Source organism: Aulostomus chinensis, chromosome 17, assembly GCF_037954235.1.
Source record: "Aulostomus chinensis isolate RoL2024-O1b breed Wild chromosome 17, RoL_Achi_v1.0, whole genome shotgun sequence".
In the NCBI taxonomy this organism is placed as follows: Eukaryota; Metazoa; Chordata; class Actinopteri; order Syngnathiformes; family Aulostomidae; genus Aulostomus; species Aulostomus chinensis.
The window spans coordinates 23,192,028-23,216,152 of NC_141336.1; the positions used below are offsets into that span (position 1 = coordinate 23,192,028).

The 24,125-nt window shown below is 45.0% G+C and overlaps 1 protein-coding gene across 4 annotated transcripts in view; it reads right to left on the reverse strand.

The window, feature by feature from the left end:
* Positions 1–24,125, reverse strand: part of daam2 (dishevelled associated activator of morphogenesis 2) — a 99,250-nt gene that overhangs the window by 7,802 nt on the left and 67,323 nt on the right. For 3 of the 4 annotated variants that reach the window (XM_086183736.1, XM_086183735.1, XM_086183734.1), the window contains exons 6-24: positions 18,900–19,233; positions 18,279–18,389; positions 16,463–16,566; positions 16,270–16,336; positions 16,022–16,139; positions 15,160–15,298; positions 12,869–12,927; positions 12,357–12,541; positions 11,199–11,501; positions 10,976–11,083; positions 9,613–9,642; positions 7,334–7,440; positions 6,424–6,508; positions 5,501–5,607; positions 4,796–4,884; positions 2,688–2,856; positions 1,644–1,751; positions 1,437–1,497; positions 1,053–1,184 (exon numbers count right to left, since the gene is read on the reverse strand). In XM_086183736.1, the coding sequence (XP_086039862.1) occupies positions 1,053–1,184; positions 1,437–1,497; positions 1,644–1,751; positions 2,688–2,856; positions 4,796–4,884; positions 5,501–5,607; positions 6,424–6,508; positions 7,334–7,440; positions 9,613–9,642; positions 10,976–11,083; positions 11,199–11,501; positions 12,357–12,541; positions 12,869–12,927; positions 15,160–15,298; positions 16,022–16,139; positions 16,270–16,336; positions 16,463–16,566; positions 18,279–18,389; positions 18,900–19,233 (2,416 nt within the window). The remainder of the gene's footprint in view (positions 1–1,052; positions 1,185–1,436; positions 1,498–1,643; positions 1,752–2,687; positions 2,857–4,795; positions 4,885–5,500; positions 5,608–6,423; positions 6,509–7,333; positions 7,441–9,612; positions 9,643–10,975; positions 11,084–11,198; positions 11,502–12,356; positions 12,542–12,868; positions 12,928–15,159; positions 15,299–16,021; positions 16,140–16,269; positions 16,337–16,462; positions 16,567–18,278; positions 18,390–18,899; positions 19,234–24,125) is intronic. The other variant, XM_086183738.1, reaches the window with a different exon arrangement.

Here is a 24,125-nt window from a genome sequence, read left to right on the forward strand (position 1 = left end):
TTAGGTAGAGGGGAAGCTCCACATGAAACCCAACGGCCCTTCTTTTCTCTCCATCTCCCTCACCGTCGGTTAACCTCCAGCAAGTCAAAGCAATCTGAAGCATTAGCATCATAAAGACACTTGTTGTGGGAGAAGGGATGTAATGTGAAAAAAAGTGGCAGATGACAAAGTCAAAGTTCTTGAAGTTCTGCTAACAAACCCAGATACTGGAATTTGAATTAATGTGAGATGAATACGCTTCTATCGGTTTCTGGTCAGCCTGGTGTTCTGTGCGCGTTCCCTCAGGTCCACCGCGGTGTGGAAGTGGAACAGTCGAGCAGGTATCATCACGTGGCACTGTAGCTCCATGATGTGCAGTTTATTGCCGAGTAACATTTCGACCCCAACTCATGTGGATACACCAATAAATTGCAAATAAATGGAGCTACAGTGCTCACACTTCACCATCACCTGGCCCAGTGCCTTTGGAATGTACCACCATGTGCCGGTTGAGAGGGGGACAAACCTTAGCGAACAAATCAAATCTCCCCAGTTCATGTACACTGGGACAGAGACAGCAGTCTGGTTCGATGACCTCATCGAGCTCTAACTGTAGGTCAGCTGTGCTGTGCGTATAAACGTCCTGACCGTCTCCTTGTTTCAAGGGTTCGGGGTTCCCACAGTCGCATCATCAATATCTGCATCAGTTCACCAGCCAGCGCAGTTCAAAAGGCCATTTGTCCCGGTTGTGTAAAGCTAGAGAGTGAGGCGTTTATAAGACCAAGTCACAGAAACAAATGCGGGGCAGAGGACAAAGGGAGAATCCAGGCTGAGCTTTCAAGATCAGGTTTCCCCAACGCTGCTGAAGCAATCACGTAGGACTGCGAAGGCTTCACAGTTCCCCCCCAGGATACTCTGTCTTTCATCCTCCCTCCTCCACTGTCTGTCTGACGAAGGCTGGGCCGTGAGGACGACCAGCTAAGGATTCATTGAAGCCATCCACACGGACGTATGAGCTTACAGCACGATCCCCGCGCACACAGATCGACTGCGCAGCTGAGGGGTGACGCTACCTTGTCCTTGGCTTCGCCCAGCTGGTCCTCCAGTTCAGAGAAGCTGAAGCCAGCCACGGTGATGAAGTCACCGATCACCGCCACAAACTTGTCCCCACGCTCCCTCGTCCTGCTCTGCTGGTAGTGCAGCTCCTGTGGGTCCGAAAACAGACAGTAAATGTGCGACTGTCAGACTGAAAATAGATTTACTCATGATGACGATGCATGATTCATATTAGTGTGTGTGCATGCCTCTGAGTGTGCACACACAATAAACACTTGTTTTTGTGCGAGGCAACAAATGTGGCATTTGAACACCTCACCCTGCTGTTCATCACTGCCCCGCTCGAGAGCTTAATTACAGGCAGGAGAAGAACCGATGGGAGGGAACTGACACAAACTCACCGCCTCAAGAGCCTTCAGGCCACTTTTGATATTGTGCACCTCTTTTTCCAACTCCGACAAACTAGAGGAAGAAAGAAAGAAAACATTGCTGGCTTTTAGTGTCTTCTATTGTCCAGACACACAAAAAAAAAGAAAAGTTTTTACTCATGAAACAAAATCAATCACAACTGTTCTCACAGCAACCTACAGGCTGAAGACTGGACTCACTTGACTTTTGCGGCCTCTGGTACACTGCCGAGGTCCCCCTGGATGTGCAGCGTGTCGGGGTAGTTCTTCTCAAAGATCATGATCAGGTAGTGCAACATGGTGATGTTCCTGTTCCGTCACAAGTCAAATCAAACCACATATGGAGAATCAAGGACTGAGCTGAAGGTATCCAGGTAACGCTGCTTCCTGGGGGCCATGTTGAACATTTCTCTGCAAGTTTACTGCTGCAAGCCGGCGTCGCTGCCTCGCAACGTATTATCAAGGTTACTCAAAAGTAGCACTATTCTTAGCAGTGTTGTAAGACACTTTTGAAATAAAAAAAAGAAAGGACAAACACAGGGATGATCTGTGTATGAATGAGTGAATGAATCTTCTATTCTCACGACTCCTTCCTCTCTATCTTCAAGACACGCTACAACTCCAGCCAGTGTACCGTCTCCAGCTAGTATAACAGCAGCAGGTAGCGACGGATGCTAGTGCCCACTGGTCTGAGGCTCTTCGCTCAGCACTTCTGCCTGCCATGCTGATGATGCAGAGATCAAGTCCAGCTGTGGGCGGAGCTTACACAACGCAGGCTACGCTACCAGAAAGTTTATGCTTTTTTTTTCATCTTTATTAATCAATATTATCTAGGGAGTCCTGCGTTTGTTGGGCTGCTCTGTATGTGCTGTGTCAGTCGCATCAGGTAGTTTGTTTTGACTGGAATACACATAAAAACCTACGTGACTGGAGGAGACCCGCCAGCGTTCGGTGTTGATGGGACATTACAAGCCTCACTGCTGTTAAAAATATACGGCTAGTTGTTTTTTTTTCATTCCCTTTTGTTGCCTTTTCATATTTCCATTTGGAATGTTTTGCCACTACAGTTCCAGTCATGACTGACATACACACACACACACACACACACACACAAAGCATTTCACGAATATGAGCCATGGAAAAATCGTGCTAGTGATGGATGGAACGAGGAGAATCACCTGGATGGGACGGCTACAGTACTAGCAAAGAGGTGGACTTCCAGGTGTGCTTTTTAAGATGCTTCACCTGTCTATGCTGGACTTGGTGTCAGCGATCTTGTTGAGGCTGGAGACCTTGAACCCATAGGCGTTGCCCCTCTGGCCCTTGTTCATGAAGTTGCCGAAGGCCAGAACCACCTCCAGAATTTGAGTCAGCCTCTTGCTCCGAACCACCTCCTTGGAAGCGTGCAGGATGGCTGTAGGAAAAGAACATGGAGGGAAAATGGAGAGAGAGGCAGCTGGAGAGATCATATCGTCGGTGACTGACATCGTATGTTTTCACTTTGCGTAGTGCATCACTTAACCTTTCATATTACATAATGGACTGGAGGTTTTCCATTCTACTCCTTGCTTCTCTACGGACACAAGAGAACTAAAGCCTCAACTGTTCACAGCCCTCATCCTTTCCTGTATTCCTAACGTCTTTCATGATGATTGATCAATATTCCCCGCAGCAACTGGGCAGCTCAATGGGGAAACCCATCAAGTTCCTCCATCCATCCATAAAACAGCAGGGGGAAGGGAATATTCCAAACAAAACCCCATGCTGTCCACCCCCCCCCCCCCCCCCCCACGGAGGACAGCGTTCTCTGGCAGAGTGCAGGTGCTTCCCTCTCTCCACAGAGGAAACCTCAGTGTGAATGTTAAAATCATTAACACAATCCTCGCTGTTATTGTTACACTGCTCTCTGCTGTGATACAGCATGGGAACAATTCTTCTGGCTCTGCTGACGGTGTTCTGCAGACAGGCCTGGCGGTACACTGCACCATCTTCTACTGAACATGCTGGGTGGTCCTGGGAAATGTAGTCTCATCTAGAGTATGACAAAGTAATGTGAATAATATAAGGTAATGAGGACTTATTATGTGTGGTTTTGGAAACATTTGGAACCAAAAACAAAGAATCTGCAGGCTTGAATCAATACTCAAAGTTGCAGGATTACGCCGCTGTAACTTCTTTCCAATCCTGACGGCCAGTAGTGCACATCTGAAGGTGCTTTGGATTTGCTCTCAGATGAGACGTTCAGAGGAAAAGGCTGCAGCACACGAAGCTAAACTATCAGTCAGTACTCTCTGCAAATAAAACCCTCCTGGCACAGATAAAGTGATGCTCCATTCAAGGCCCAGAAGACATTTAGGGCAGCAGAGAAACGTCTCTCAAGTAGCTCTGGCTCACAGCGACATTATGACAGCTCAGCGGTGACACACCCATGCCACTGGAAGCCTTTTTCCTCAGTCTTTGAGCTGCAGTGTTTACGACAGCGCCTCTTCCCTCTCAACATGGGCCAGCTTTCCAAAACAGCCTCCCTGGTAACCTGGAAGCTTGCTAGCAGGGCCACCCGCTCACACCACCAGCACACAAACGCTCACTGAACACATAAAAAGGATTTCACGAGGCATCGTGAAACGCTCTGGTCAAAGTGTTCAGAGCTGATGACATTGTTGGAACATTTCTTTTTTGCCACTGGTTGTGTGACAGAGCAGTCGAATGAAAGCCGTATGGCCGAAACATGATTTTAAAATGTAATGTTCTGCCCCATTTGTGTGCAACACTGTTGCAAGAGAATCTGAACCCACATCAAAACTGCACTGTTTCAGGAAGACTCTGATTAAAGGATGCAAATGGTGGCGAAAATGTCAGCCCTTTAAAGAGCAAATGCAACACAGCCCAGGCGGATGTGAGGACTCTGCTGCAACACATCGCTGGTGGTAGAACACACAGAGAAAACAAAAGGTTGCCCCGCCATGCTAGTGTGTGTTATCCTCCTGCTTTTTCCTTCACCTCCAACAAAGCATGAAAAGATCAAACCCAACAGCAAGTGAAATGGCCCTCGACTGTCTGAGAACATTTGCTCCAGGTAGAATTACCAACTTGTTCTTCTCTGCATCTTCCAACCAGCAACAGTGCACATCCATGTTTGTACTGCGCTGAATGAAGCTCACACATTCCTGGGATCAGAGTCAAGGACTCAGGACTTGTGTTCATACCAGGTCCCAACAGGTCCCGTGTCTTAACATAACAGACTCGTTTGATCCTTTCATGAGCTTCACGGACAGTCGATTAAGTGTCTTATTGTTAAACAAAGAATTCAGAGAGTTCTCTTCTGCTTCACCCGCCACGAATGTCGTCCTCACCTTCCACCTTAGGCTTGGCTTCAGCAAGACGCTCCGCAAACTTCTTCTTGAAGAACAGAGCCTGCAGTCTCTGCTGGTAGTGGTCAATCCTTATGATGAAGGGGAAAAGGAGAAAAAAGTAGGTGAGTTCAATTTGTCCCCAGGAAGTGGAACGTTACAGCTAGAAGTCCCATAGTTGTCACAGTGTAACTGGCTCCCATCAAGTTGGAGAGTTAACGAATGAGTCAAAAGCTGAGTCCCACAGGTATTCCTCCGACCCCTGGAGATGTGGTCGAAAGGAAATAGAGCAGACAGAAGAAATACTTCACAAGAGGAAATGAAATGGTTTAATTCTGTTGTGCAAACAGTGCAGATTAAGAAAAAAAATGATGGAATGAGGAAGAAAACTAACACAGATTTAAAACATGCTGTCTGATGTGCCTGGATTCCCCACAGGGCAGCGGTGACGTCTCTCCTCAGATTAATCATCCCAACGTCTGAGGCTCGTTCTTTTGAACTCGTATTGTGCTTTTCAATATTTCAGCATCCATCTTGAGATGACCCACTAAATGTCTTCATTCTGCACAAACTCTTCAATTTTTTAAATCTTTAAGTTCAACTCTCAGACGATGAGCTACGAATCTGTCGACCTGAGATCCGACAGGAATCAGGCACGAGCACTAGGAAGCACGACTGAGCAAAGCTGTGCGCGGCGTTTGTGTGTACCTGCTCATTTCAAAGAGGAAGCGGTCGGCCCGCGCCATACGCTCCAGCTCGTGTTTGTGCTCCTCCAACAGATCAACGTCACTTTTCTCTGGGACGAACTTCAGCAGCTGCAAAGACACAACAGTATAATTAATATGGAAAATGACATCATCGGACCTGGTCACAAGAAAGGAAGCCGTCTGTCGGACTCCACTTGTCGCACTTGTGCCCCCAAACAACAAGCTATTACTCAACATGATAGACTGGAGCGGCTGAACCGTGCACATCTAGCACATTAAATATAATCAGCCACGGTGACGTCAGTCACCCTGCACAGATGTCAAAATGAAGGAGGAGGGAGCAGGTAAAGAACCAGGAGGCCCTGAGGATGACCCCCATTATCAAACATTCTATTTTCTTGTACTGCTTGTCAACTAAGCACAGACACGCGCCATTACCCTGTGACGCTGATACGAGCTGACAGGCGACTCTCAGTTACATCTATCAAGAGGAGGAGCCCCTCGGCCCCATCATCCAACCTGGCGAGGATTTATATTCCCTCCCCAAAATCAATATTGTATGTCCCTGAGACAACTGGACAGCACAAGTGTGCGCGTGAGTGTCAAACTCCGCCTCTGAGACAAAAGGATATGAGAGCAGCAGCAAGACGGCCACTTGTCTGGTCTCATGTGCATTTATTGGCTATACAAGTCAATACAGTAATCATGGTGACGTGCTTGAACATTTCTGAGTGTGCACTCTTGTTTTTGGTAAAAAAAAAAAAAAAAAAAAATCTACAGAATAGCGGCACTTGCTAATGAGGTTAAATGGATTACATCACAATACAATGCACATGGTCTCGCTCTGTCAATCAAGTCTTTAACAGACTTAAAGAGCTCTGCTGCCACGCTGGTCCTGCTCATCCAGCAGCCAGTCAGGCTCACCTGCTCCAGCATATCTTTGGCTAACTCCTCTCTCTCGTCCATCTCCAGGATCGCCCTCTTGATCTCCTCATTGCTCATCTTTAACCTTTAGGGAGAGAAAAAAGAAAAGAAAGGAAACAACCTTAATCAAGGAAACGTATGATAACTACAAGCCGCACGAAAGCATCATTCTTCAGTGTTCACACCTAAATATAATCAAGCGGGAAGTTTCTTCAGTTACTGGAAGCAGTATTACTGTGAGTGGCACAAGTACTCTGTGTACTGGTCTGGACAAGCGTCAACCCCGGGAGCTCGGCCAGCTGTTTTCCAAACATGTGATCGGTGTTAAGTGCGCAGGCCTGAGATCAATAACAGCATTTTCAGTCTGTGCTCAAGGCTTTATTGATCAAGCGCTGACCCCATTAGGGTCTCGTTCATGCCCCCAGGTCATGTGCTACTGACAGAAAAGTTCAGGCTCTGCTGATGCAGTTTGCTCAGACAGAGGAAGGCCTGCGTATTGATCCGTAGAGAAAGAGAGGTTAGGATCCAGAATTCTCAAAGGGTCGGAGGTTATTGTTGTTAGCAGACACTACAAATGGTTACCAGATTGTTGGGTGGGTCCCAAATGATGACAATCGATTCCGGTTCAGATTCAGTGAGACTGCAGGCCAGTTGGGAAAGAGGTAAATTTTATGCATCTTAATTGATTTGATATGGTTTTATTTAGCAGGTTTTCTTTGAGTGGATAGAAACAAACATCTGAACGTGGGAGTCGATGCATCCACCCTGACAGAGTTGCGTTTTGCTCATTTATCACAACAACACATCCAGAATGCAGTGTCACCATTTTCCTAATGTTTCATACTTAATCCATCCCCTCTGAAATATAAACCGATGGCAGGATGTAGCGGGATTAATAGTTCTGGCATACTTTGAAAGCAGGATGACACAGTTCTGTGCACGACGCCCATCGATGACTGACAGCTCTTTGACCTTCCGCGTGCTGACGTATATGTCATCCATAGAGCCCGTCTCCTTCTGCAGGAACAAACAAACAAACAAAAAAAAGATAGAAAAAACATCAGCTTTGCACAAAAGTTCCACTAAGAGAGCTCACATAAAATACAGAGGCTGCGCACTCTGTTCCCAACATCTGCTTGACATCTTTATCTCGTTTAAAGATTACATGAACCCTTCCACTCATTTAACAATGTGTTAATTTGGAGCAGATTAAAAGGAAAACTTCAGAAAACTAAAAAAGTCTCAGGGTCAGTTGTAGCAGTTTGATCACTGCCTGTGCAAAGTAGAACAAAAGGTTGCACTCCAGCCAAATACTTCTGCTGGCCCCACGTCAAGCTCACTGACCTGCTTTCACAGTCGCTAACTGCGTACGTCGAGTGTCGTGCATCGCTGCTGAGAAGCTGCAACGCGTGTCTCGTTAATAATCATAGAAGCTGGACTGAACTGAAGAAGGTGTATGAACACACATCAACGAGAGCTAAAAAAGAAGTCACATCATGACAAGTTATGCTGATGAGAGTGGAAAATCTGGAACAGGTCTTGGAGAGGAGGTTTTTTGGTGAGTCACCACTGCAAACACAATGCAGGCCGGCCCATAAACCTCTCAGAGGAACAGGAAACCGTGTTTGAAGCTAGGTTTGGGGCGAGTCAAGATATTTTTGTAAGCTTCACACAAATGTATTAAAAATCCACATGGGGAAAGAATACATGTCTGAGAAAACTGAGCGTTTAACACATTCTATTTATGGTCCGAGCTGGTTTCCCGCTCGCCAGAAGACATCCTCTCTGAGGTTGCTGGGGATGACGTATGTAGATCAGATGTGGCTTGTAAAGAAAGTGCAGTTTTTTTCTATGCCCGCTTTGACCTGCAGTGGCTGGCAGCAGACTGAGGTTGGCACTGGGTTAAAGGGAGGATGACTTGCATTCGCTGCCAAAGACCTCTCTGCACACACTCTCAAGACACTCTGGCCAACTTGTGTGTGACATGTGCACTCAACCCAGTGAAACCAGAGACTATCCCAACAGTTATTAAGTGGCAATGACTGAAATGAATGCGCTCACGTATTTGAACGGTTTCTTTCTAGTTTGTCAGGCAACTCAGAGGCCGCATTTAAATGTAGGTCCTTCCTGCTCAGTTTACAATGATGAACGATGACAATTATGGCAACAAAACACGACGGTGGCGATGATAAATACAATGGCTCAGATGAAAAATAATTAAGTGACACCCACTCAAAAAGTGCATTTTGCTTTTCAAGAGCTTAAAAATATGAGTATGGAGCCATCCTGCATCACGTCTTAATGACTCCAGTATGCAGAAACAGACCGTCATGCATATTTAGCTTGAAGCTAATGAGGACTGACGGCTAACTCCAGCAAAACCGCTGAAAAACATCAGTTTACAAATTCAAACACATCATTCTGTATAATCCCGCTCAAATCAAAGTGTTCATGGATAACTGAGCATATGGCTGGATAAAGAAGATGTGGATTATACCAGCTGATGGCCTTGAGAGTTTGGAAATGGAAGTTTCTGGCTGGATTTGCTGTTGTTTGCTGCCAGCTGCCATTAGCTTCAAGCTACGTATACGTGGCTGGCTCTTTCTGCACTCTGGAGTCTTAGAGAAGTGATGCAAAAAACTCTTAACGAGCTCAAGACACCTATTTGTCAGTAGTTGAAAGGCAGCATACACCATCTGGGTCAAGTATCGCTTTTCATACTGCATGGAAGTCCTCAGCCAAACAGCTACAATAGAAACCTTCATTTATTTGATGTATTCTCTAATATTTCAATAAGGGGCAAAAATAGTGTGTTTAAACCTGCAAAAATGGATTTTCTAAGCCATTTGTGACAGAAAAAAACAAGCTAGTAAATTAGTAAGTTTTCTAATTACTTTGACACTAAAACTAGAATTTTCTAAGCTGCTAAAAAAACCTCTCATGAGCAGCTGATCGTTTTCCACATCGCAGTATATAACAGCAGCGCGGTGAAAAGGCATCCCAGACAGAACTTCATAGAGAGCTGTGTGTATACAGCAGTGGCCTACAGCCAGACAGATATGACACTGATAAACATCCATTCATGTTACAAATGTCTCTCCCTGTTGGCTGCCTGCTGCAGAGCAGAAGAAAGGAGGCGAGCGCAACGAAGGTATGTTGTATAGAAGCTGCAAGACCTTTGAAACTCACCTGTTTGAAGGATTGGTTAGTGAGCAGGTCCTACCCAGGCAGTCGGAGAGTGCAGAGAGACAAAAATTGAAAACACATGCAAAGATTAGCACTTGAAGCAGAAAAACAGTGGTGGCTGTAGAGCAGAGACAACTACAACTACGCACACTACAAGCTGAAGCTGGGAGGAAACACAGCTTCTGTCCAAGTCGTCATGGGTTCATGAAATCTACGCTGCTGCCTGACATGCGTCTCTGTTGCAGAGGTGAACAAAAGCTAGTTTCTTGCATGAAACCGGCCACAATTGTTCAAATTTGATGTATCTGCTTTGACGTGGAAAAACATGAAAAATGACTGTAGTTCAGTGTTTTATCCTGCAGAGGGCAAATGCAAACAAACTCCCCTCCTGCATGAAAAAGCATTGACAATCTTGAAAGATCAATTATGACATGTGTAAACACTACAATATTGTCCGCTTGAATTAAATCTCACTCTTGCCAATTGGAACAGAGTTGGCAAAGCCAAGAAGATCTTTGGGTTTTTACATGGCCACATCCAGTGAGATCTGCATTTAATCACTGGCTCATGCCAATAAGAACCTGCTCTGTATAAATAAATACCCATAGTACATCACTGTCAGCAGGAATGTCTCTCATAAAAGCCTGCAAAGAGAAGTTTGGCTTCTAGCTGTCAGGCAGCTTTGAGGCGAGACATTAAAATGCATTATGAAGGAAGTCAGCTGTGTTAATACTTCTGTAATGCTCTTCCAGTCAGACCCGGACCTTCCTTACACTCCTAGAAAATAATTAGGGTGTATTAACATTCTACTTAATACCCAATATTATCTCATGAAGAGTGGCTGTAATTAGTTAGCACAGATAGAAATAATTGCCATCTACTTCATGGCGTCGCCCTATAGGCATGCATGCTGCAATTATCCAATTAGTTCAACACGGTGCCGTCTATTGCTCCTTTATTTAGAGTGCTAGATTAAATAAAACACATCCTGTCTCGCGACTGCTCGTGTCCTCGGCGGTGTTGACCGCTTCCTCTGTGTTGGCCCTGATCCATGAGCCCATGAAGACCCGGTCAGATCCCCAGCTCCCACACAAATGCACTAAAGATACACGAGCGAAGCTGGAGCTCTGTGGCATCGCTACATCGGGGCATTAAGCAGTGAGCAGCTGCTCGTGCTAGCCTGGAGCTGGGCCCTTGGCACTGTCAAGAGTGTCAAACATGTTAAACAGTCAAGGCCGAAGTCACGCTTCAAATGGAACGCTTATTAAAAGGCTGCTTCTATACGTGAACGCTACCCAACACAAACACATGCCGCCATACATCTGCATTTCAGATCGATCCACTTCGCTCTCAAACAAATCCAAACCTGTTGTCTCTGATAGGCTGAAAACATCTTCTCGATGTCCTTGAGGTCGAGGATCTTGAATGCTTTCAGGTCATCAATGTCATTCCAGATGGTGCCATTGATCATATTCTGGGAGGTGACATTTGAACATTGATTGATACTCTGGGTGCTCATAACGAGCATGGCACATTAGATTGATCCTTTTAATTAAAACAAATGGAATCAGACGCCAGCGGTCGCTCACCTCTCCTAGTTTAGCCCAGTTGAAGGACTTCAGGGGATGTGAAGGCTGAGGGATGGACTTGGAGCGCAGGGTGCTTGCCGAGTTGAAAGAAGAGGGGATGGGAGGAGGTGGGGCTCCAAATATGGGAGGGGCTCCTGGTGGAGGAGGTGGGGCACCAGGTGGGGGAGGAGGTGGTGGTGGAGGTGGGCAGCTGAAGGGTAGTGGAGGAGGAGGCGGAGGGAAGCCACCCATTATGGGAGGTGGAGGAGGAGCCACAGGGCCACCAGGTGGGGGAGGAGGAGGCGGGAAAGACACGCTGCCACCCTATTGGAGGGGAAGATAAAAGGTTAAATTAGAACGTTAACATTTTGCATTACATTATATTTATTTGGTGCATACTTTTTTGCAAAAGGTTTACAGTAGATTCATTCAAACAAGATAAAAAGATTTTTAAAAAATAACTGTTTAAAATTGCTTTAAAAAAAGAAGCCAGTCCTCAGTATGAAGTCAGATTTTCGCAGTTATGCTTGTGTGCCGTATTCAGATAGGAAAATGCGTCAATTAATCCTCAAAATGAGCTTAGCTCACAGACTGAAGGAGGGGGAAAAAAATGGGTGAAACAGCCTTTGGCCAAATGAGGGCAACAGGTGTTGCAACAACTCCTAAACTCTCTCACTTACCTGTAATATCGTGTCAACTAATAAACCAACAATAATCTTTAGGAGTTTCCAAAAATGCAGACACAGCAACTTAATGACTACAGGAGTTGTTGCTGGGCCCAGCTGTTGTCTATTAGCATGCTAGCTCCACCACATAAGCCAACGTGAGCTTTACTTGTAAAGCTGCAATGGGTAAATATGCAGCTTTGAAGTTGCTGGAAGGCCCTGCTGACTGGATCCTCCGTCCTCCAGTGTTTTTGTGATGCTAGGCTAAACACATCTTGAACCAATCTCTTTAGAGAAGGCAGACAAGGTTAAAATTGATCTTGTTGAATTCACAGTAAGAAAGCAAACAAATAGTTTCCATCAACATTATCCAATGCAATGACTGTTCTTTGGCTGAATTGTAGGAACAAAAATAGACATGTAATTAATTCAGTTTAGGTTAAACAAAATGTTTAAAGATGCACACAACTCGGTGTGTTGCATGTTACACCGTAATAAAAGCAGCACTTCTCACAGCTATGTCACTGATGCGTGTTGAGAGGTCCAGGACTTGTTCCCTGGCTGAGCGCAGCTCCACACCCTCACGCTGGAGCTTATCCTTCATCTTATTCAGAGTCTTCATCATGTCCTCTTTCTCCTGGGTCTTTGTTTCACACTCCCGCTCCTTCCTCTCCAGTTTAGCAAGCAGCTCCACATGATCTGAGAGGAGGCAAGGAAAGGTTATTAAATTGAGAAAACATGTACCGATTTAGAGGAACGTGTGTGTATATATATATATGTGTGTGTGTGTGTGTGTGTGTACACACAACACATAGTAGATGGAGATAAACAAGAATGAAACTCTTTCAGTTGCCTCTAATGACAGGTCCAGGTGTAGTTTACATCCAAGTTTGTCCAAACCCCAAATATACTGTTGACAGTTCATACGTTTCAGTTCATCTGTAACATCGAGGTGTTCCTCAGGTATCACGCTGATGGAGAGCAAACCTGTATAAAATGCATCCATGTGCAGCCAGTGTGTCTCACCTTTCCTGAACTTCTCCGCTTGGTCTCGCCACTGTTTCACCTCATTCTCATTGACCAGCCTGCGACGCAAAGATGAGCATCAACACAAAAACACACCCAAAAACAGCTTTCCAAAGACAGTCAGGGGTCAATAACTGGGGGGGGTCGACCTGCCGTCCAACTCAGTCAAGCCAGATTATTTTTGAGCACTTTAACTAATTCAGATTAATCATGGAAGTTGATTCTGGACTGCCTGTTTGAAAGGGGTTTAGATTAATTACCAGCATTGACTGAGTTGTTGCAGTTTACATTTCTAAGCAGCAACATTAGTGTTAAAATAAATCCTGCAGGGTTTAAATAAGAGTTACACATGTTGGCGCTTAGTTCAGCGTAAAACAGAGTTAATTAGAAGTTCTGCAATGAATTCAGTATCCAGTCGAGAGAAATGGCTGTTCTTGATTATGAGGTAATCAGGGACAACATATTGGTTAAAAAAAAAAGGAATATATGAGGGAAAAGTAAATAAATGGAAGTAACAGAAACTTAATCACACAAAGCGTTCAGAGAAATTAATTCAGGGGGAAAAAAAGTGTGTGAAAGTGAAACCTTGAGCCTCGACGGTAGCTTTGGCTAGAGTTGAGAGAATAGACATTTCACAAGTGTCACTAAGCGTAGAGGGTAAACAAAGTCATGAAGTGTTGAGCAGAGGTCCGCCTGCCAACAGGGATGAAGTAAACTCGTTGTGGTGCTGATTCACACTTAAATACTTGTAATCAGTTCACACTAGGAAATCCACAAGGCAAATTAGGCTGCTGGTGTTGGTGAACCCGACTCGATTGCAAAGTCAGCACAACTTTGACTCTGATGATCTTAAAACAAAAAGACACTTGACTGTTGGCTGGTCCAGTAAATACCTTTACAGCAGTGGAAAAATGTGACTTGTACATGTGCTGAATTTGGGTCAGGGGTCACCATTGTGACCGCATATGATGAATGACTCCCAGTTGTTTTAACAGTGGTTTTCAAGCACCCGCCCCCCACATCCAAAGCCACAGCGGCACGAGACATACGTTTTCACCCATTTAAACGTCAAGGGCCTTCGGCACGCAGCCAAAATAATGAGGAAATCTCAGTTTATGCATCTCTTTTCCAGGCGTAATTTACTCGAGGAGAGTTTATGGAAACACAACAAGGTTTTGGCAGTAATGTAAAGTGAAGGATAGGTTTTGACCGCGTTGATGGATCCGCTATGGACGGCTTGGTCTTAGATGCCGCGTCCAAGTTCGCTGTCTGTACGCTACTGGAAAGAATTACGCTGATGTGTGCCGATTGCACAAACAAATGTGGTTGAATTAGTGAACAGGCTAAGAGCTAGCAGAGGCCAAGGTTTACCACACGACATGTTTTATGGCGCTTTCACCGCTGAGACTAAACACATTCATCATTGATCTTAACTGATCGCTGATGGGAGAAACACACACCGAAACGTTTGGACCAAACTCAGAGTCCTATCTTTTAACACGACTTGCACGCTGCAGGCTTTGGCTTCTGATCACACGTTTAGATTGGTTTAAAATTCAGTGGGAGTCGAATCACAACAACTCACAAGTGATGACTTATAGAAAACAACTACTTCCAAGTCAGAACGCCCAGTTTTCCTTTGTAAAACAGCTGACGTGAAGCCGAGTGACCGCTTCGCCGCACCTAAACACGGCTGACTTGGCCGGCTGGCTTGCTTAATACGATTAGAGCGATTTCCTTTTGATCTCCAGCTCCTGCTTTCATGCCAATTGACGCTGGGAGCGAGGCTTCCTCCGAATCTACCCAGGGCCCCCCGCTGCCACCTTCACTTCACCTCAGCTTCCTGTGAAATCACATTCTCTGCCCCCACCACAGCCAACACAATAGCTAAAAATAGCAAAGGCAGAGAGCGCTGAAACAGGTCTTCTAATGTATGTTACACTAAATGTTCCCCTGCAGAATATGATATTCCTTCCCTATTCTCCCGCTCACATAAAAGCACAGAGGGTCGACGTGTCTTTGATCTCTCTAGAAGTGATGCTGATTGGACGCATTAACCAGAAGTGAGAGCCTGTTTACAGCTTCGGAGGAGAAGAGGAGCCTTTAGACAGGCAGTGCTCACAGGGACTCTCCCTCATTATCTCCTGACCCATAACAGAAGGAGCAGCCCTAGGAAGGTTTGGTAACATCTGGTTGCATCATGATTCACTTCACAGGAAATGTAATACAGAAACTTACGGTCCAGCGCTACAGCTGTCAGTGAGAGGCAGCCACAATGAGAAGTGACTTACATGCGAATGATGTTTTTAACACTGAAGTTGTCCAGAGGGGCCATGTCGGGATCCTCTCCCTTGTCGTCCTGCAGCACTATCTGCTGGAGGATCCTGTCTAGAAGCTGCCAGTGCTGCATGCCACCTCCGCCGCGCTTATCTGGAGGTGGAGGCAGAGATGATGCGGGATGATGAGGAGGAGATCCCTCAGAGGAAGCAGCTCAGACCCCAGACACTTGACACCGGAGCAGCTCAGCTCAGCTGCTGATTCATTCTGGTGTCGCGGCTGATTTATCAAAGTTTACTTTCCCACGTGGCAGAATCCCTGACTACTACTACTACTACTACTACTACTACTACTACTACAACAAGAGGATGCTCACAACTACTACAACTACTACTACTACTACGACTACTACTACTACTACTACTAGAGGATGCTCACAACTACTACAACAACTACTACTACTAATAATCATAATAATACAGTTGCTAGAGGATGTTCATTACTACGACTACAACTACTACTACTACTACAAGAGGATGCTCACAACTACTGCTACTACTACTGCAGCTGCTGGAGGATGTTCATTACTACTACTACTACTCCTACTACTACTAATAATAATACAGTTGCTAGAGGATGTTCATTACTACGACTACAACTACTACTACTACTACAAGAGGATGCTCACAACTACTACTACTTCTGCAGCTGCTAGAGGATGTTCACTACTACTACTACTAAGACTACTACTACTACTACAACAGCTGCAAGAGAATGTTACCTACCACCACAACTGCCACTATGCTATATCAATCCAACTGACAACCTGCCCTGATATCCAACTCACGGTTGGCAGTATAAGCCAGTGCTACTCACAGGGCATCTGCAGGCAGTGATGGAGGATGGAGAGGAGGTGAGGGTAGGCATCTGTGTGGCTCAGCTTCTTCTTGACCAGCTCAAACATGGCACCGGCACTCTTTGTATCTACGTGGGTCTGGTAAGAAAAAAGCAGCACTCTTGACTGACCACCATTGTTCTGCTGACTGTGTTTAATTTGAGCCTCCAAGCTCAGCAGTACAGTCACTGACACACAGGGTCTTGATGTGGTGAGGGTCCTTACTCACCATATCAAATCTTTTGGCCAACTCTGAGTCATCCTCATTCCGCACCATCTCAAAGAAGTCCAAATGTCTGAGGAGCCGGATAGATTACAGTGTGAGATTAGACTCTTTTCTGCTTATTCTAAGATGTACTTGCTGGTAGAATCATTACTGACGAGGTCTAATGTCTGGATTGCTCATTAGCTTTCACTCTCACCTATCCAGAGTGGCGTTCTCATGTTCTCGAAGCTTGTCGATGACCGGCTGGATGCCCAACATCAGGAACTCGTACCTTAGGTGGAGGCGGAACTCCAGGTTGTCCTGGAAATAAAGGAGGAGACGGCGGAGAGCAGACGGTGAGACAGAAGTTAAGAGATGAAGGACAGACCTCAACTCGTACGGTGGAACTCTTACTGTCTCTGCTGGGCTACGACAGGCTCAGTCCAGAGGTTTATATACATGACACCACTGGGACGCAACACGCTGGCTGTGTGTTACATCCACGCAGAGATGATGAGGCAAGATAATATTGAAGAAGTTGCTTATGTCAAATGTGGGCTAACATGTTTGTGGGTCAGATCTGCAACGGCTGAGTAGATTCAAACCTGTTTATTTTATGTGGGGATAATATTGTTTATACATCTGTGTGTGTTAACTGCTTCGCTGATGTGTTTATGTTGCTGTTAAGGAGGCAGTTTTTTTTTTTTAGTATATTTCTGGTGTGAAAATGACCTTTTGCTCCCAAGCAGCGTCTACAACTATTAAGTTGGTAGTGGCCGCTTGGGTGCAACCATTTCATTTATTGTTGGTGGTTTGAGATTTGTCCTCTTTTCTGGTTAATTCTAGTGAGGTTACGCAACCATTGTGTGTCAAGGTAGTAAAAATAACAACAAAACAAAACAAAAAAAACTTGTTGCTTCAGCGAACATGAACTACATCAGATTCAGACTTCAGAAACAAGGTTCCTGCTGGTTTTAGGTCTGGCTAAGTAAAAAAAAAAAAGAAAAAGTTCAGCCTTTCCCGTGCAATAATCCCTTGATTATAAACCTTAAACTTCAGAAAAACCTCTGGCAAAAAAACTGGAGGATCATAATAAACACAGATATTGCACTGAAATATCATGTGCTCCTGTTCATCAGTGGGATTTCAATTTCAACCCTCTACAAATAATTTGCTGTGAATAATTATTTCTGCGTCATGGCGTTGAACTCTCTACATCCTGGTTTCTCTCATTCCAATCAAGAATCTTTTGTTTCCAGACTTTATGATGAGAGAAAACAGCAGCAGTTTCAAAGATAAAAATAAAAAGATTTTTTTTAAAAATGACGGATCGGATGTTTGTCACAGACCAACAACTAACCATCGGCGTGGGCGAGACTGGCATGACTCTAAAAATGTATGACGGCTTCTCGGTATCACCTGACATCGGTTTGTTACACTCTCACTCCAAATTTAAAGATCTTCCAAAGATGGAAATGGAGTGTAACACGTGGACTACAACAACCGTCTAGATTTTCAACAGCAAATGTTCAACATGAGCATCCTGAAGGTTTTGACTCTCAAGCAGTTGAGAAGAGACAAATTGGGCTTTTAACTCAGATTTACTGCAAACACACAGCAAAGTAACACTTTTTATTTGATGAATGTGGACGGAGGTTTTTAGTATCAAAGGCTGCCCATACATCAGGCTGTGCTGTAAAGCTCAAATGTCACGGTTAAGTAACGATAAGAAAAACACATTTTTAGGTTGGGGGGCAGGGGGGGGCGCTATATTTCAGGAAGATCAATGACAGTGCCAGAAAAGTGTACATAGATCGAATTGTCATTGATTGTGGAGCAGCTCTATGAGCTCCAGATGGAAGCACGATCACTAATCAGTGCGCGCACGCAACGCTACAATCCAACATCCACAAAGGAAAGCAAAGCCATCGCTTCAGAGACTTGGTTCAACTCTAAAGCGAACAGTTCTTTCCCAAATATTGAAGCTTTAGCCACAAAGCCTGTGTTTGCTGAGCAGGCACGTTGGTTCTCACCTCCCCGGCTCCGGCGTTGAGAACAGCGTTGATGAAGGACATGATGGCGGTCTTCAAGTTGACCTCGTCTCTGTAGCGACCTGTACTCCTGTCCAGCTCGTTCAGCAGCGTCTGGTTAGTTGGACAGACGGGGGACTCGGTCAACAAGCGTGTTTGACACCAAAATGAACATTTCAATGAACTGAAATCTAAACTGGCGGGATTAAGAGTTGCTTAGGCTCAGATGACACAGAGGCCAGCGTTCCCACTGCTCACGTCCTTCTCTCACTCCTAAACTAACCCAGACATACTTGTGAAGCTTCATCATGACTCAAACGGCCTCATAAGTTGTGAATCACTCAGCTCCTGTGGTGTTAGCTTAGTCTGAGGTGGCATGATTTACCGCACGCAGTAGGGGGACGTGTGAGATGTGGCTTGTTGATGCAGTCCTGCTAGCCACTAGAGCTAGCACACATTCCTGACACCCATAACTCTGCGTGTCCTGGTCTACCTTTGATAAGGCCTGTGTGCTGACTTCAGAATGCAGTGTGAGGTGCTGCAGACTTATTAACTCTGAAGGAGTGTCCTTTAGAAGAGCAGGCATGCAGGAGACTACGGGACACAACGAACGCTTCCTCTCACCTGAAAGCGAGTCCTCTCAGCAGCATATTTCTGGTAGTGGGCCATGGCCTGCAACACCTTCTTGTGTCCGTCAGGGACCAGACACACCGCCCCGAGAATCTCCAGCACCGCCACTTTGGTCTTGATGTTCTCCGTCCGCAGACTCTGGGAGATGGTGTTGATGCTCTGTGGGTGGGCCAGCACGTGGGCGCGGCCCTGGGAATTGTTCATCAGTGCTTTGATGCAGCCGATGACGGAGGTGTGGACGCGACTCTCTGACGTCTCGTAGTCCATGCTGCGCAGGAAGTTGAGGAGGCAGGTGAGGCCGTCCAGCTCGATGAAGCGTGTGACGAACCTGGACGATGTGGAGAAGAAGAAAGAAGAGAGGATGGTGAGGAATAATGCGTCAAGATGTCAAAACACATTATGAAGAGGAGGAAAAGAAAAAAATACTCCATGACATGTGGTACTGTCAGTTGATAAAAGTATGATATTCAAATAAGTATTCAGTAAAGGACCCTTGTATGTCATATATGTGTATTATCATCCCTTTTGTAGCCAAAAAGACATTAAAGGAAACATCTTTAATAATTCATCATATCTTAGAAGATGATTGAATATTATTTGTGCAAATTATTCTTTTAATAGCAGCAGAAAAGCAGCACTGAAGGGAAATACTCCAGTAATTACCTGAGCTAATTATTTTGAACTTGTAATCTTCATCGCTGTTATTGACCAAAAACTCCTTGTTTCATCCGAGACCTTCGCACTCCGAGTTCAATGAGTCTCCTTCATGACAACCCTCATTAGCTGCTCTAATTAGAGAGCTGTGTGTGGTTACCCTGTGCGTGTGTATGTGAGAGAGAGAGAGAGAGAGAGAGAGAGAGAGAGAGAGAGAGAGCGAGAGAGGAGGCCGAGCTACTGAATGACAGACAGGATGTGTAAACATTGAGCGATGTCACAGCCAGTGAGCACTGTGGGCTGTATTGTAAATGAGCTTCCCACAGTCTAAGATTCCTGATAGGCTTGGTACACTGCTGCAAACAAACAAGATGTGTGTGAGGAGAAGAAGAAGAAGAAGAAGAAGAAGAAGAAGAATGAGGAAAAGAAGAAGAAGGACAGAAGGATGCAGGAAGAAAATAAAGCGGACAGTGGGGAGAAGTGTCTCCTACTCATTGTAACAGATAAATTGTTTTGACATTGTCAGAAGGGACACGGTCCAAGTTCCATCCCCTCCCACTGCTGTCTTGGCTCGGCAGGCGTGGAAAACACACACAAAAATGTAAATCATCCAATTATCTTACTGTACATCGAGGCCCAGAGCTTCTTCTGCTCGCACTCAATCAATTCCAGATTCCCAGCAAACACGCATGCACACATCACGGTTGTGAACACGCAGAGATTCTACCTGGCAGGACCGGATAATCTCTCAGAGACATTTGATCCTCTGATCTCCAGCAGCACCTGGATGAGATCAAGATCACGCTACATGCATGTATGCATACTGGCCTTCTTTGGCAATGCACCGAAATGGAAGAGCGCACAAGGTCCCAGCAGACAATGTGCTTCTTGTTTTACAACCGACGCTGCAACGAAGAGGTGGAGAAGAACAAATCCAACATATTAGATGTGACTTGGTTAAGATGTAAGTGGAACTAGAGCAAGGCAGGACTGATCCACCTGTCAAAGTTGCACGTCTTGTGTTGGTGACAAGTGTTTGGCGTCTGGTAGCCACACACACCCGTCGGTGAATTGCAAGGCCACCTCAGAGCGGGAGAGAGATTTCATACTGGAAGAGAAATTAAGCTGAACATCCCGGTGATTAATGCATGGAAAGCAGAGGGTGAGAGTTGTTGTTCTTGGAGTCTGGGTTCAAAAGGGTGGATGAGATTCAAGGTTTTGCTTGGTTCTGCTGGATTGCTGACGGCTCGCCAGAAACACGTACTCACATGCACAAGCACACACCCTGTGCACCAGGGCCCTTCAGCATACTAGAGCTCGCATTTAAGTGTTAAGACAGATGCAACCATCCACAAAAATTTCACACAAACACACATGGATGTCTTGTACAGGGACATTAATCAGTAACTCCGGACTGTTAAAAAAAGAAACAAAAAAACAACAACTTTCTAGCAAGCTGACATCCAACTCTTCTCTCTCTCCTCCATCTTTCCTTTTCTCTCCAGTGAGCACTTAAATCAGTGGATCCCATCTCCTCTGACTTTGGAGTCTCCTCCCGTCTTCTCCTATCGGCTGACATTCACGCTCAGCCGAATGCCGTGCAGACCCACCCCCCCCCTGCTTTTTTTTTTTTTTTTTGTGGGGAAAGCAACCGCTGCATACTTGAAAACCCGTTGGGATTGTGTTCAAGACGGCCAGAGCTAGACAAGTGCTGCATGCGATGTAAGCTCAAGCAGAGATGAACAATACCAAGGCCAAGCCAACCACATACACACACACAAACACACACACACACACACAGAGTTGTTGTAAGTCACACACAAAAAGAAAGAAGAAGAAGCGAAGAATATAACTCGAAATGCAATGATGGGAGCAAACAGTGGAACCCAAAAACAACAGTTGGGTGTGCGAAGTCGGGCCGAGGATGGTCAAAGCTGACGTTCGGTTAGCTGCAGCTGCGTTTTCAGTAGTTTCCCTTTTTTGAGCTGACAAAGTTACTGACGAGAGTTTCCAGCCATTAAAGGAACAGTGTGTAGATTTAAGCTGGATCTACTGGCAATCTAATATTCACAACTGTGTTTTCATTCGTGCATAATCACAGGAGTAATTCTGTTTTTGGTAGCGACAGGTCCCCTTGGCCAACACCAGCAGGGTTTTTACACACGATTATCACCAAAAACAAGCTCCAATGCTTATGAGACTTTTAGTGCGCTAGTCAAGATGATAACCTTCACAAATACACACCACGATTTTCATTTCTTTTAAGGGAAGAACTCAATCCCATTTGGCTGTAAAGGGAGAGATGCACGACTCCACAGCGAAGCTTCACTTTATTTTCTACACATTTGGTAGGATGGTGTTTAATATCGTCGAAATGTGACGCGCTACGGTGGAAAATGATGGGTTCATTTGGATGTGTCTCACTTCTCATTACATTAGAGGACCACTTTGATGAGCGTTCAATATTTGACATGTAACTGTCTAAACCTCAGCAAATATCCCATATATATTTATTTATATATATATATTTTTATATACATATATATATATATAAATAAACGTATTAAAAAAAACAAAAGATCTCCTGAATATTGTTTTTATATCAGCTCTAATGTTTATCATCCTCGACAACTTCTGTGGTCTTGATTCGCCAATGTCAACGATACTTCAGGGGAATTGATAAGTATGTTGTTATGATACGAGTTAAATAAATCCCACTTTTAGTTGATTAAAATGCACTTATATAATGGCACTAAGCATTTCTTCCTCGTTTTACGATAATGATGTCATTACCGTCAGCAGAATGTAACATTCAAACAATTTGTGTTTGGACGAGTTCCCGACAAGCTTCACTTTCACTTACACTGTACTGGATGATACCTGGTATAAAACTCCGCATACTTTGTTACAGTGTATCTTCAGCAGCAGCTTGTAAGCCAAATATACCATTCATGTAGGACATAAATTGAGTATATAGTTCACTTTTCAAGTTTGAAGGTGTTATCTGACGGCAAAATGAGATCAGCGAAGATTCGTGAGGCCTTTCATTGATGAGGTCCGACTGTCAGAGTGATGCAGAAGTCAGTGGTTATGTGCTGGGCTGCTTGTTTCTCCCAACATTGGTTGCAATTGTCAACTTGACCTCTAAACGCCATTAAATCTACACACCACTCCTTTATACTTGTAAAAGCGTAAAAATTCCCTAAACCAAAGGCAAACAATACTCTGAATGAGCTGAACAGTGTGCAAAGTTAATCCAGATGCTCGAACTAAAATTCAAAACATATTTTCTTTTTTTTTTCTGAAACGACTGCAGTTTTGGCTTCACGAGCTTAAAATTCTGCCTTTTTGAACTACACGTGACCCCGGTGTGGCAGCCAGTCGGTGGAGAGTTCATTCCCTGTCTCGAAGCCCAACCGCTCAAACTTATCAAACAGCAAAACTTCCACACACTCAAGCGGTCATTTGCTCCCCGCCTCCCGTCTGTCCCTCATTTAATCACCACGTTCGCACACAATTAACATCACTTTCAAACACCCTCTCACCTACCCTGAGGCAAAAGGACGCACACACACACACACACACACACTCTTGTTCTACTATAAAAGGGGAAGAATGAACCGGAGCTCCAGAGCGTTCTTCAGAGGTGCTTCTTAAAACGATTTAACTGGAGGTGTCTGCAGTCATATGATATCACCACTGCTCTCACTCACATAAATCCTACTTGCTGAGGCCCAGCGTATGACGGGTTCTAAAATAAGAGCTGAACAAAGGGTAACACACATCAAACTGACACACACACACACACACACACACACACACACACACACACACACACACCACAATAAAAAACCCGGCCAAGATGCACATCTGCGATGTGGACAGTATATCACGGCGTGGAGAGAACGGTTCGGTAGAGCCACAGGGAGCAGTCTATGTGTGTGACTTAGTCCCCAGTGGGCCGTGTGTCCATAGCGCTGCACACACACGCAGTCATCAATCAGATACCTAATGCGCATAATCTGAGAAACGACCACAAACCTTTCACCCTTGTGTAACTCGGTTCTTTGGATGTGCTTATGTCTCTTTAAGCAGGACCAAAGAGGATTTATGTAATTACACGAAAAGCCAAATGCATTATGGATCAAATGGAGGGCAGACTATCACCCCTATACGCCGCTCCACTGGCCTCCCACTCCTCGTATGTTTCATGCCATTCCAACTCCAACCTCCCTCCACCTTCAAACCTGCACATTTCTTTCCACCTGGCCCGCATTTCTCTCCATTTTCCCTCTTAAGTGCTATTGTAAGTATGAAGGTGTGAGAAATCTGTCCTCAGAGAGAAGCAAAAACATTGATGCATTAAGAGTGTGATAGTCTGCTCCGCCGTCTTTGGTAACATGTGAAAATTGATATACAGCCGAATCTCTGTTAAGCGGAACCTTTTAGCGATCAGGCAGCAGCTTGTTTTGAAGGATAATATTTGCATTTGGTGGTAGCTAATCGCTCAAAGTGCTATTGACACAGCCACTCTTTTGTGGAGCTTAGGGAAGATAGTGGACTCGA